This window comes from Orbicella franksi, chromosome 4 (genome assembly GCF_964199315.1).
Source record: "Orbicella franksi chromosome 4, jaOrbFran1.1, whole genome shotgun sequence".
In the NCBI taxonomy this organism is placed as follows: Eukaryota; Metazoa; Cnidaria; class Anthozoa; order Scleractinia; family Merulinidae; genus Orbicella; species Orbicella franksi.
This window is the reverse complement of record NC_138148.1, coordinates 17022215-17034800: the sequence shown is the minus strand read 5'-3', so window position 1 is coordinate 17034800 and position 12586 is coordinate 17022215. Positions and strand designations below refer to the sequence as shown.

The 12586-nt window shown below is 37.9% G+C and overlaps 3 protein-coding genes across 3 annotated transcripts; 2 read left to right on the top strand and 1 right to left on the bottom strand.

Moving 5' to 3' along the window:
• Positions 1-7752: 7752 nt before the first annotated feature.
• Positions 7753-9134, bottom strand: LOC145484805 (uncharacterized). Its single transcript, XM_081463444.1, has 2 exons — positions 8799-9134; positions 7753-8284 (listed from the first exon to the last, which is right to left on the bottom strand). Exons 1-2 carry the CDS (start codon positions 9132-9134, stop codon positions 7760-7762), a joined length of 861 nt encoding a protein of 286 aa, XP_081319570.1. The 3' UTR covers positions 7753-7759.
• Positions 9135-9192: 58 nt separating this feature from the next.
• On the top strand, positions 9193-10014 carry LOC145484807 (uncharacterized). Its single transcript, XM_081463445.1, has one exon. The coding sequence runs from the start codon at positions 9193-9195 to the stop codon at positions 10012-10014; it is 822 nt and encodes a 273-aa protein (XP_081319571.1).
• Positions 10015-10102: 88 nt separating this feature from the next.
• LOC145484837 (uncharacterized) lies at positions 10103-11915 on the top strand. The gene has a single exon (XM_081463479.1). It carries the CDS (start codon positions 10103-10105, stop codon positions 10631-10633), a length of 531 nt encoding a protein of 176 aa, XP_081319605.1. The 3' UTR covers positions 10634-11915.
• Positions 11916-12586: the final 671 nt, after the last annotated feature.

The following is a 12586-nucleotide window of genomic DNA, read 5'->3' as shown; positions in this document are numbered from 1 at the left end:
ATTTGGGTGGCTAGAAATTGTCAAAGCTTGTTGAACCTAAGTGGACTTTGTTTCGGGCTTACATTTTTCTTTGACTGAGAACAGAATTTGTTAGTCATGGAAATCGTTTCAACTAACGAATGCAACAATATCATTGACATACGCAACAGCGAATTATTTCCTTTGATACACACTAGAAAAGTGGTGACTTCTATATTATCCGCCGAGTCTGATAAGCATGAGGAGATAGCCTAGCTTGGCGTGATTTAAACGAAAGCATTCTCAAAATATTAACAACAAAAAGGAAAACTGACCCTTAGCGCTTCTCGCCTCTGAAATCCAACACTCTAAAAAGATGGTAATACAAATGCAACTCATGAAAATTGCATTCATGGCGAATTACACTGAGAATTTCCAATTCACGTATTTCCTGTTGTAGGCATTTGACTCTAAACGGCTATGGAAACTGGTAATATTAACTTATAAATACTACATTTTATGTTTATTGTTTTTAACAAATAATGGGAGGCCGCTTTATCATCCAATATCTAACTACCACTGATAACGAAAACACCTGTTTAAAGACTTAAATTATTATAATTTATCTTCCAGTTTCTTGTTTCAAATCATACATCAATGATTGGCAAAAATTCTGTAGAGCTACGACATGTTATTTTTGTTTAAAGTATTACTAGCAGGAACAAAACAAAGATCAGAAAAAAAAATGTTTGATTTGTTTTGTTCCAACGGACATTAACGTCATGAATTTATAAATGAGCTCTTAATCCTGTTATGCAGATATCAATTCAACCAAGTTACCCGCTGTATGCTTCACGGTGAGTCGTTTAACATATCACTTTCAATTTAGCAACTTAATTGAATGCTCCTAAGATTTATGATAGGCTTTCAAAAGCTTCACAAATTTTACTAAAGATCGATCCGAGTTACGTTAAAAAAGTAAAAAGAAATCCCTGTCGTAGAGATCGATTATCGGTCAGTGGTCCCTGTTGATTAGTTTACAAAGCGGAAGATGGAGTCGTGGCAAATATTTGTTTTTGTCAAAATACAGCATGCTGATTAAAAGCATTTCGTGAAATTACAGCCTCTGGTATGAAATTATATTATAGCACCAGAAAGAGTTTTATTATCACAGCCTTCAATCGAGTCGACTTTCAAAACTATCTCAATCGTCATGTAAAGTTGTAAGAGTGAGATCTATTCAGACCATCGGTGGCGTACATAAATTACACAAATATAAATCATTTAGTAATTTAATTATTGTTTTTACTTATGAATTATAAAAAAAACACTGAAAAATAAAATATCGAGTTGCCATAGAAATAAGAAAACCAGATCACGGATTCCAATACCTTTCAGAAGATCAGAGTAGGTTTAAAGTTTTCTTTTTTTCTTTCGTTTGTCCGTTCATTCATTCCTTGCAATTTTTTGTCCGCTAAATCGTTCCTTCGTTTCCCCGTTACGTTCTTTGTTGGTTTGCTCATTCATTCGCTACATATACCTCATTTCACTTCTTCCTTTATGCTATCAGTATTCTAGCATATCCGTGCTATCACTCTCAGTATAAGCAAGGGTACATCGTAATTCAATGATGCATGCTCTGGGCATGAACAAGGTTAACTATACTTCGCTTTGCTTCGCCATTTTCATCCCCACTCAAGCTGCGTGTGGCTGCGCTTCGAACAACTCTCCTATATCAGATTACTCTGCAACTCTACACACTTCCTTCGCTTTGTCCAAACTAAAAGCATGAATCAATTGTTAAATTTATAACTGTACTTATTTTTTTTATTATTATTCAAGCCACATCCCACACCAATGATCAAAGTTAAAAGAAACCTAAATACTAAACACATTGTTATCTAATAGTAGAAGCGAATTTAAACAGAACTAAGTCGTGTCTGCCCATTGTCACGTGACAGTTTTTTTTTTTTTTTAACCATACAGTGTCGGCAAATCAGCAAATAAAGAACACCCCGAGTGATACAGAGACCTTTCTTTTCACGATCTAATGCGATATTTTAACTTGGAAGATTCGAAATTAGGATTCTAAGGATAGTTGTAAGACTAAGTGATCGACGACGTTCAAATGCATTTTTGTAGTTAACGTGTGAATTGATTTTCTCTAACATGTGGCGGACATTAACCTAAAAAACGATGAATTAAACGTCGAACAAATTAAGATGCCTGGCGTAGTGCTTTTAGACTAACGGTGCTTCCTGCAATGCATTATCTACATGAAAATAAAATCACTTTTTCGACGTTTGAATAAAAATGATGAAATCCGCTTCTTTACAACTAACAGCAACATCATCTTCTCTTACTCACAAGAAATGAATGACAAATAATATAAATGTTGTAGTAGAACTATATCATAACTTCCTTTGAATAGCGAGTTTTAGTTGTTTCCATACGTAAGATCAAACTTCAGGCTTTATAATTTAGTAAAAAAAGCCAAATTGACTGGATTTTTTCTTCAATATTCATCAACCTAGTGTTTTGTTAATAGCCAAGAGGTGTAAAGATTTAGCTTAGACTGGAGAGCAGTCACAAAGATTCTACTAGTAACAAAGAAAACTAACCTTCAGAACTTCTTGCCTCAGGAATTAGACAAGACGAGAGAATGAAGATACAGGTGCAGCAGGTGTAAATGTAGAACATAGTCTGTTAGATTGAAAGTTTATACTTTGAATGATCGAAAAACCCTTTCATGTATATGGCGTTCTGACGCTAAGTTAACTTAAAACTAATTTGTTTATTTTCATTTGGCTTGTTTTAGCCATGCATGGGGTGGGCGCTCAATCAATCATTGTTGGTTTGCGAACCCAAGCATCTCCCACGCCTTAGATGTGCTGCTAAAACAAAGAATTCTCGATAATTCTGCTCTACAATTCAAACGTATTGTGACCGGTTGTCTGTGAATATCACCTGGTCCGCTGCAAAATAAAAATAAAAAAAAAAAAAATTAAAAAATGAAAATTTTCAACTTGGTAAGGATGCAGTTCTGGTAGAACTAGTAAGAAAAATACTTGAGGCTCAAACAGATTTTTCTTTTCGGCGAACGGCGACCATAAAGGTTTGGTAGCTGTTACTTAAAATTTCAAGTTAATGGATTTCGAGTTAATTAAAACAACAAATAAAGCTGCCATTTTCCTTTGGGCTTAGTTTGCCGAGTATTATAAGAACTGAAAGGCCGGGATACTAAATTAAATCCTACACACAGTTCTTTTTTTTTTTTTTTTTTTTTTTTTTAATGCACTTATTTATTATTGCAAATAATGGCCTAAAAAGAGCTGCTCTGGAGAAGACTGGCTGGGTAAAGCTCCTGGGTAAAGCAGATTTACATTTAGACAACTACGGAACTCCTGAAATTTAACTTCGTCACTACCGACCTTCAATGGCTGTTACATATGTTCTTAAAAGAGATCGTCTCGGAGACTAAGCGAAAAGAGGTATATCAACACGACTAGGAAAACAATGCTGTCTTCTTCACTCATCTTTTTCAAAATCTTGAGCTTCCACTTCCTTGCCACATAAACAGCGTTAACATTATTTTGTTTTTACTTTAAACCGATTTCATATGTTTTCATTGTTCCATATATACCATTGGAAGAAATATATAAAAAATTAACGATTCACTGGATAAAAGATGTAATACCATGGCTCAACGCTGAACGTAATTCTTGGGGTCCTTTATGAGTTGGATTACTTAATTGCAGTTAATGTTTTCTATTCTCACCTCTAATAACTGATACATTTGGTTTTATGTTGCATAACCTCAAACAGATGTCAATCTACCGCGTCAGTCTTTTCCATCCTTAACAATCCTTGTTTCTTTACGGTTTATTATATCTCAGTAAACTATTATTTTCAGGTTTCATTCAGTTTAAAGATGATTCCGTTGGTGGCCAAAATAACTCAAAATAACGTGACTGGTTATGGGCTCATTTAAGTTGACACAATCGAACTATTCCGCGACGTCAACAAAATCAGACAATTTTGACTCTGCTTTTGACTAATAAGATGCACCCTCAAACAATTAATATTCTCTCTTTGGAGTGTGGTATGCTATTTGAATAATAATAACAGCTACCATTACCATCACAATGCTTATGTTAATTTCAAAACTTGCCATAAAAGTTGAGAGGAATTAATAAAATATTGTATTTTAGGACTGTCTATCTTTCAGTAGTCCAAATAATTCCTTCACCATGCTAAAACAAAGATCACCCTTATCTCCTTTTTGACGAATTAGGCAAAAGTAAATAGAAATGCAAATATAAATATAATATACACATATATCACGAAATCATTTTCCAATTTGTTAAATTTTTACCACCAGGGTCGACTGGAATTAAAATGAGACCAAAGTCGTATTAAAATCAAAAACACCTGTTTCTAAAGTAATATTTCACTTCCATTTCTTTTTTTACCGTCATATCTCTCCTTTAAGGGCAAAAACAATAATAAAACAAATCACTAGTGTTATTAAATTATTTGAGTTATGTTGGAAAAAAGGTCAGAAAATTTTGTGATGTAGTTACATCACAATGTACTTCAATGTACTTCAGTTTACTTCAATTTGTTCCAGCTAACACTTATGTGATGCATTTATAAATGAGCTAAGTACTAGAGCAGAAGTATGTATGATCTGTGATCGCTTGATGTATAATTTACAGTTTAGTGGTACAATTCTTCCCGCTTCAACAGCAAAACATTTCATGAATCTTTATTACTATTTTTGAGAAGAAGCCATCAGTGTAGAGTAACAATAAGATTCCTACTGCGTCTTTTCATTGTTGAATACCAAATTGATCGTTTGGATATGAGGTGGAATTTTCGTTTACGTATGTATGATATCTGCATTTCAAATAGCCGACTCTAAAGATTTAAAAGCGAAAAAAAAAAAAAAAAGAAAAAAAAAGAAAAGAAACGCATAAAATTGGGCTAAATGATAACTGATAATTACTCTGTATCTTTCCTCGTGCACAAAATGCTTTCAGAAAAACATGGTGGAGATTTTACTAGAGTTGTTGAAGGGAACCTACATATTTTTATCAATTTATGGAAGAAACAAAGACAAAATTTGAAAAAGTCTGCCACACTTTTTTTTTCAACTTGAAATCTCATAGCGCATGCGTTAGATAGCATAGTAACCAACTTATGACTTCAGTGCCACTTAGTAATTAATTTTTAATAAAAATTGACTTGATTTTTTGTCAGTTTCAATCAGAAATAATAATAATAATAATAATAACAATAATGATGATGATGATGATTGTTAAAGAGATTTATATTGTACCAGAATCCTAATGTTCAAAGGCGCTTTACAATATCAGCGAACATCTAAAAATAATCCAAAAAGTGAAAACATTAGTCTGAAAAATATTAAAAATATCTTTTAAAGAAACGTTTTAAGTCTATATTTAAAGACGGACACGGACGAACTATTTCTTATTTCAAATGGTGCAGCATTCCATATTGTAGGAGCTGCCACTGGAAGGATCTTGCGTCATATGTTTTCAAGTTATATGAGACGGAGTTAAAAGGAGATGTTTGGATGACGAGCGTATTTGAAGTGATGGAGTGTAGTGAACATATGTCATTTGTGTTTTGCCCCTTCTTATGATAAGCCCCTTCAAGAGGAACTTTCCCAGAGAGGAACTGATCCGATCTCTAACATCAGAGACGAAAACAAGACCGTGGCACAGCAATTGGAAATGCAAGAGATGCCACTATCTTTGGCCGTTTACACAACATATCACAACACACAACCTTCGTGAAAGAACTTTTTTAAAAATCTCACCTAAGAGAATAATACAAGCCTTGGCTTATTATTGTTTTTATTATTATCAAGCCTCGAGAGCAAGCAGTGGCTTGTAATGGAGAGTAAGTAATGACTTTTCAACATCTTGACGATCCAACAATCAATTTCACGCTTTGAATTCGAACCATTCTCAGGCGAAATTATAACACCGTTCTGACCAACATACAGCAAAATGCCTTGATAGCGTCGCTTTATTTTGACTTTGAAATGCTATAATTTTATCATTGTATGTTCATTTCGTATTCTATATTTATCCATCTGTCTTTAGAATAGGCTCTTAACGGGGAGGATCTTATTTCCCTCGGCTGAATTGTTTCTAAAAGAACATAAAGTATTAGCATAACATATATCTGTATTAAAATTTTGATCATCTCATAGATTCATCACATTGTATTTCCGTAGATTATCAGTAAAGAAGTCGCCATTCCCATTTTGCCTCTCAGAGAGCTGTACTGGCAAGGAACCGAACTTATTCTTTCTGTGTGACACGAGCTCATATGTAAACATGTAAAGTGGCTAGGAGAAACGCACAACACATCTTAAAAAGTACAGGGAAGGCAAACTCACCATCAAGAAAAGGTGTCGTTAGACTCTAATGCTGGGCACTTCAATTGCTTAAATTCCTCGAAGCGCTGGCATTTCTATCAACTTCTTTGGTTACCACTGACTCTAATTATGTTTGAAGCTGATTGATAATTGTTGTATATTTTTACAAACCTGATTTCTAACGCTACTATTGAAATGCTTTTAATCGGCGTACGAACATCCTCGGACTTGTGGGAAGAAGTTCCATGATGCCGGTATTAAAAAGCAAAAAAAAAAACAACAACAAAAAAACAATTCAGGGCATTATGTAATGCCCGAATGGGTGAGTAAATACAAACGCCCTCAGATTGCAGTAGACACGAAAAGTTCACAACTCACTCGTCTGATGAAACTTTTATAACTGAATTACAAAGCTGGTTAATTTTGAAACAGCTCATATTCTATGACCTCGATGAACAATCAGTTCCTCGCACGAAGTCGTCAATAAAAATTTTAAAATAAAAAAAAAAAAAAATAGTACATGACGGCTCTTTGTGGAGCTGATCTGGCTCAAAACGGGAAAATGGGAAGGGAATTAATAACCATATCGTGGATCTCTGTATTAACTTTAACTGACATGTGGCTTTTTCAAAACGGAATACCTGGATCCCTGGTAACTTTTGACTTGAAGTCCGTTTTGGCAAAACAGACATCCGACAAAATAACCTACAAGTCTTGAAACCTTTTGGAAGGTTTCTTTTTTTGGCTGTTGTTGTTGTTGTTGTTGTTGTTGTTGTTGTTGTTGCATTTTTTTCTTTGTGTGTGTGTGTTTTTGTTTTTAGCTTTTTTTTTTTTTTTTTCAATTGCTTTTACCCGGATCGTGAGCGTTTTGCCCAAAATATTTGACAATTTTCGTAACGGTGGGGGCTGCAGTTAACCCCCCCCCCCCCCACTAACACACATGCCCCTTTCTCCCACACCCCTGCCCGTACTCCCTTTGGCCTTTACCGAGCAATTATCTATTGCTTTCGATTATTTGGGATAGTCACTTCAAACAAACAAACTTATCGATTTAGTATTCCACTACTGCAATGTATATGTCTTATTTTCCATTTTTTCGGCCTATAGTTTTGAAATACAGCTCACAATATCCGAAAATGGAGCCGATCGCAGATGGCTCCCGTGCGAATGTCCAAAACAAAATACGACTCTATGGTGCAATACGGGCTCATATTTTGCGCGTTCTCTTGACCTAACGTGGGATAATTGCGTAATGTAGTAGAATAATAATTACTCTTGCTGTGCAATGCGTATCGATATCGCAATGTCAATATAGCGATATCAATAAAAGAAAAACTGGCATTTTCCTAGTTGGACCATCATTCGTTATTTTATAATTAGCATGCGAGGTCACTGAATTAAGATATATCCCATGGCTTTGATGTGCTTGATTCCATTATCTGGTACAGCGACTGCTTCAATTCCACAAGTGTTGGAGTCGTCATGACGTCCTCCTGTTCCAAACCCGATTCTGGAATCACAAGTATTGCAGTGGTTTTCGTTGTTTCCAATGATACCGATTCTTGCTTTGGCTCTGTTCAGTCCGTCGTCATCTGCATTGAGCCCTACTCTGTTACAGTTGTCCTGCAAGGAGCCTTGGGAACCAAAGAGCGTTTTCCACGTGTCACGACCCAGTGATGTGGCTCGGAATTGCCCGTCAGCAATCAAGGAGTGCAGGGAATCAGCGGTCTTGTTTATGGTGATAAAATTCGTGGTCTCCTCGCCTGGAATCTTCATACCGAGACAGATTTTGAGAAAGGGTGTGTTCCAATATGTCGGTAGCTTGGTCTCAAGGGTGTCAAACCCGGTCTCCCCTCCCACGATATTGAATGCTTCTTTGTTGCTCCAGAGATTGGAATTGTAGTGGAACGTTTGCTAGAAAACGAGAGATAGTAAGCATTTGACCAAGAATCTCTGGTATGGAAACCATGCCAAGTATGAGTTTACGTTTTTTGGGTTTTATCCCGTGTAAAATAATCACAGTCTGGGAAGTTATTTTGTAGGTCATAAAATTCCCCCCCCCCCCCCCAAAAAAAAAAGATATGCGAAGGAGACTAAGCCCATAGACGAATGCCTCTATTCCTCATACAACATACGGAGCTCAATCATATATGAAACGGCACTCTTACTCGTAACTACGTTTTCCTTGAATTTTGAGTGGACGTGGCTTCTTAATGGGCCTAGTTGGCTCAATTATCAGCTCTGTATGACAAAAAGAAATGTTTCTTAGCAATGCCCCACACAACTTAGGGTAACTATTTCCAGTTAACGATGTGGGTTAGATACAGTTTTCTAGCATTATAAACTTCACGTCTATTATCTATTTATTATCTACTGTGAGTTCCACGGCAAGAATACTAACAAAACCATAAAAAGGAGGATAAAACACCTTTGTTCCATCAATTTTCATGACCAGAGTCCATCCACCTCCACCACAAGATCCCATTCCATATTCACCACCACCGCCACCACCACCACCACCGCCACCACCACCACCACCGCCACATCCACCACATTCATCACCACAGCCACATCCATTACCTACACCACCACCACCGCATCCACCACCACCACATCCACCACATCCACCACCACCACCACGACCACCACCACATCCACCACAGTCACCACCACCACCACATCCATTACCTGCACCACCACCACTGCCACCACCACCACCACCGCCACCACCTCCACCATACTCGTCAACTCGATCATTAATCATGTATAAAACTAAGGCATTAACTGCCTCAATTCATTTTGAGTCAAACTAGCAAGGAGTCATGTCCCTTCATTGTCGATATTGTCATAGACTATTCTCTCGTGCAGACAGTAGAATTCGTCACGAAAAACATAGTTGTCAAAGCAGTGGATCAGAAAAGACACGAGATGTCCCAAATATTACATTTCCTACCGAAAAGCACCATGGGATCCCTTGTAGAATAGAAATGGGAGAAGCGTTTCGGTTCAAGACACCCTCCAGTATTTTGATCGTGGGCCCTTCTGGTTGTGGCAAGACTTGTTTTACCGAATCGTTACTCTTGGATCACTTGGACGAATTGTTTGTAAACCCTCCCACTACGATTCATTATTGCTACGAGGCGTGGCAAGACGGATTTAGAGACATGGAAGACGCTGGTGTGCAATTTCACGAGGGGATTCCAGAGTCAGACCATCTCAAGTCATGGTTTCCGAAGGGTGGATTACTCGTGCTGGACGATTTGATGGCAGAGGGAGGTGAGGACAAAGCGTTGCTAGACTTATTCACCAAACACTCTCATCATCAAAATATCACCGTGTTGTACTTGTGCCAAAACATGTTTCCACCAGGGAAATACGCCAAGAGTATTTCCAGGAACGCCCACTACATCGTAGCCTTCAAAAATCCAAGAGATCAATTAAGGATGAAGAATTTACTGCTTCAAGCGTTTCCCTCTTGCTGGCAAGACACGATGGACGCGTATCAAAAAGTGACCGAACGACCGTTTGGGTACACGGTCCTGGATTTACATCCCGCCAGTGATAACAGGAAACGCGTGTTTAGTCACCTCATGACGCACGAAGGATACCCGCGCTGGCATCGAAGAAAGAGAGAGGATGTCTGATCATTGCCCAAAATGGTATATTAAACATCAGTTTAATCGACTCGGCTCATTTGAAGTACGTTGTCTTGGGTGAAGGTCGACGAGAATCATGGATGATCGTTCAACAGATATTTTCGGCCCCGTGGAAGATAACAATGACGAGAACGTTGAAGAGGAAGAAGAGGTGGATGAAGAGGAGCCTGAAGAGGAACAGGAAGAAGATGAGGATAGTAGCAGCTCCGAAGAGGAAGAAGAAGCGGACGACGATGAACCAGATCCGTGGAGTCCGCTACGTCAAAACGTCGGGGAAGACGTCAAAGAAACCTACCTGAAAGAGGTCCAGCAGTTCCTGGATAAGGGAAAATCCCAAAACTATGCCGAAAATGCTGCTTTCAACGTCCTATTACCTGTAAGTAGAAGAAGGCTACGAAGGACTTACTTAGAGCGTCTAAAATGGACTCACTGTATCAAACACGACGCAATACACCGTAAAGTCATGAAGACTCTTCAACGCTTTATTGAGGAAGACGACATGGATTTTGACGAAGCGGCCGAGTCGGCAGTGGCAAAACGAAAATTCCTGCTAAACAGACTAATGCGGAAGAAGTTACTCCCCGACGATGCGACGAAGAGGAAGTAGAAGAAGAGGTTAAGACCTGAATTAGCAATGTGATTCTTATAAGAGTGTGTGATTCCAGGGTTTTAGTCATTATTTGTAAGACGCTACACATGCAAGATGAATTGCTCCAATCAACTGTCAGGGAATGACCAGAGGGTTGTCTGTAAAAAGGCCTACCACAAAAAATATTATGCCAAGAACAAACAGCGAATCCTGGCCCAACAAAAGAGATATCGTGCAGAGAACGTCGGGATTCTCAAAACCCGTCGTAAAAGATGGTATGAAAACAACAAGGAACGACTCGCCAGCAGCCAGAGAGCCTATTGTCAAGAGAACAAGGAGCACATCAGAAATTACCGAAGACAATTAATACTGTAAAAACAACAGGGAACGGATCAACGAGTATTGGAGAAGTTATTATGCCAAGAATAAGGAACGGATCAGGCAAAGACTTCATGACCAAAAGCAAAGAAAACTAGGGCAGAATATCGTGCGTTTTGGGGCCAGGGACCAAGAGTCTGTGAAACTGGAAACGAGTTTAGTTCCCAGCACTTTGTGGAATACCGACGGTCAAGACTTAAAGAGTAAAAAATTGCAATCAATTCTTTTTCGGAGCTCATGTTATTATTTTTATTATCATTATTCAATAAACGTTGCAAAGACTCAGACTCTTTGTTTTTGTTTTTGTTTTGTTTTACGAGTTTATAAGTCAATCGGTCTTGATAGAATTCATTTTACTTGTGACAACGTTCAGCACTCGTCTTCTTTTCTAAGCGTAACATTCTTTCCTGTCTTCGTGGCTATGGAGTTGAGCGATTGCTAGTTGTGTGACGCTTTGTAGGAAAGGACTATGTTTGATGTAAGTGATTTATTTTGGCGCTATTGGAAACCCGCTTAGACAACTATAATTGTTGAATTAGGAGCGATTTGCAGTGTTTGTAAATGAAGTTAAATCTTTACTTCAAGCGCGAAACGTTTGTTTGAAATTCCTTTGATTTTATTCTCAAGGGTTAAGATACAGTCTATCATGATTTCAGCCTCTAAACATGTGCTTTTCGGTTTTAATTTATTCCATGTTTCATCTCTGACTAATTATGTTAATTCCGCTTCAATGGTCGCCCAAAATGCCTTTTGTTTGTTCAAGATTCCTCTGAATGATGCTTTTCTCAAGGGAACAGTCGAGATCATGGAGTTTAGATTTTATTGCAATCTGTCATTAGCAATTCATTTTCACTTGAAGCATTTCAATTGCATTTTTTTTTTCTTCTCACCTTTTAGCCTATAAATTTTTGTCTTCGCTTATTATTCGTTACTCGTCAAAGATTACATTCACGCTGGATAAAATTATTTCTGTTCCATTTCTTTTGATAGTGCTATCTTATTTGAGACACAATGACCGGCTTTCTGTAATTTTAGCGCAAACGTTTTGGATCAACATGGCAATGACGTCATATCTTTTAATGTTGGCCAAAAGGTGTTGATATTAAAGTTCGTGACATTTGAAAATGTGTGATGTTTGGTTTTTAAATACCGGACCTCTGTCGTTTAGGACCACAGGACACTGTAAGTATCGAGTTTGAAGTTGCATGACAATTTTTGCGTGACCCTGGCGTGATTTGTGTCGCCATGGAAATCTGTGAGACCGATCCCAGTCCTCCGTCGAGGCTGGTGGGCTGTTTTCCAACATGGCCGACTTTCGTGGGCGCCGCCATCTTGAATTCTTAATTCGGCTCCTGATTGGCTGAAATTTGTGGCGGCCATCTTGGATTTGGAAAACAATAGCATCCATTGTTCTCCAAACAATAGCCTATTGTCTTTCTCGGCTCCTGATTGGTTACCGGTCATATGAGCGTGTATTACTACTAAACACCATTTACTTTTGGTCTATTTGACATTTCGCTTTTACTACCAAAGTTCGCCCGCAGAGTGAGTTGTTAAACTCTACAGACAAATCAACCTTTTAACCGACTCGAG

What these genes read in the sequence shown, in the direction of transcription:
- LOC145484805 (XM_081463444.1), bottom strand. Translation starts at nt 9,134, where the DNA reads ATGATTAATGATCGAGTTGACGAGTATGGTGGAGGTGGTGGCGGTGGT. An exon ending in TGAAAATTGATGGAACAAAG is followed by an intron (nt 8,285 to 8,798) that starts GTGTTTTATCCT and finishes CTCGTTTTCTAG; the next exon opens with CAAACGTTCCACTACAATTC.
- LOC145484807 (XM_081463445.1), top strand. Translation starts at nt 9,193, where the DNA reads ATGTCCCTTCATTGTCGATATTGTCATAGACTATTCTCTCGTGCAGAC.
- LOC145484837 (XM_081463479.1), top strand. Translation starts at nt 10,103, where the DNA reads ATGGATGATCGTTCAACAGATATTTTCGGCCCCGTGGAAGATAACAAT.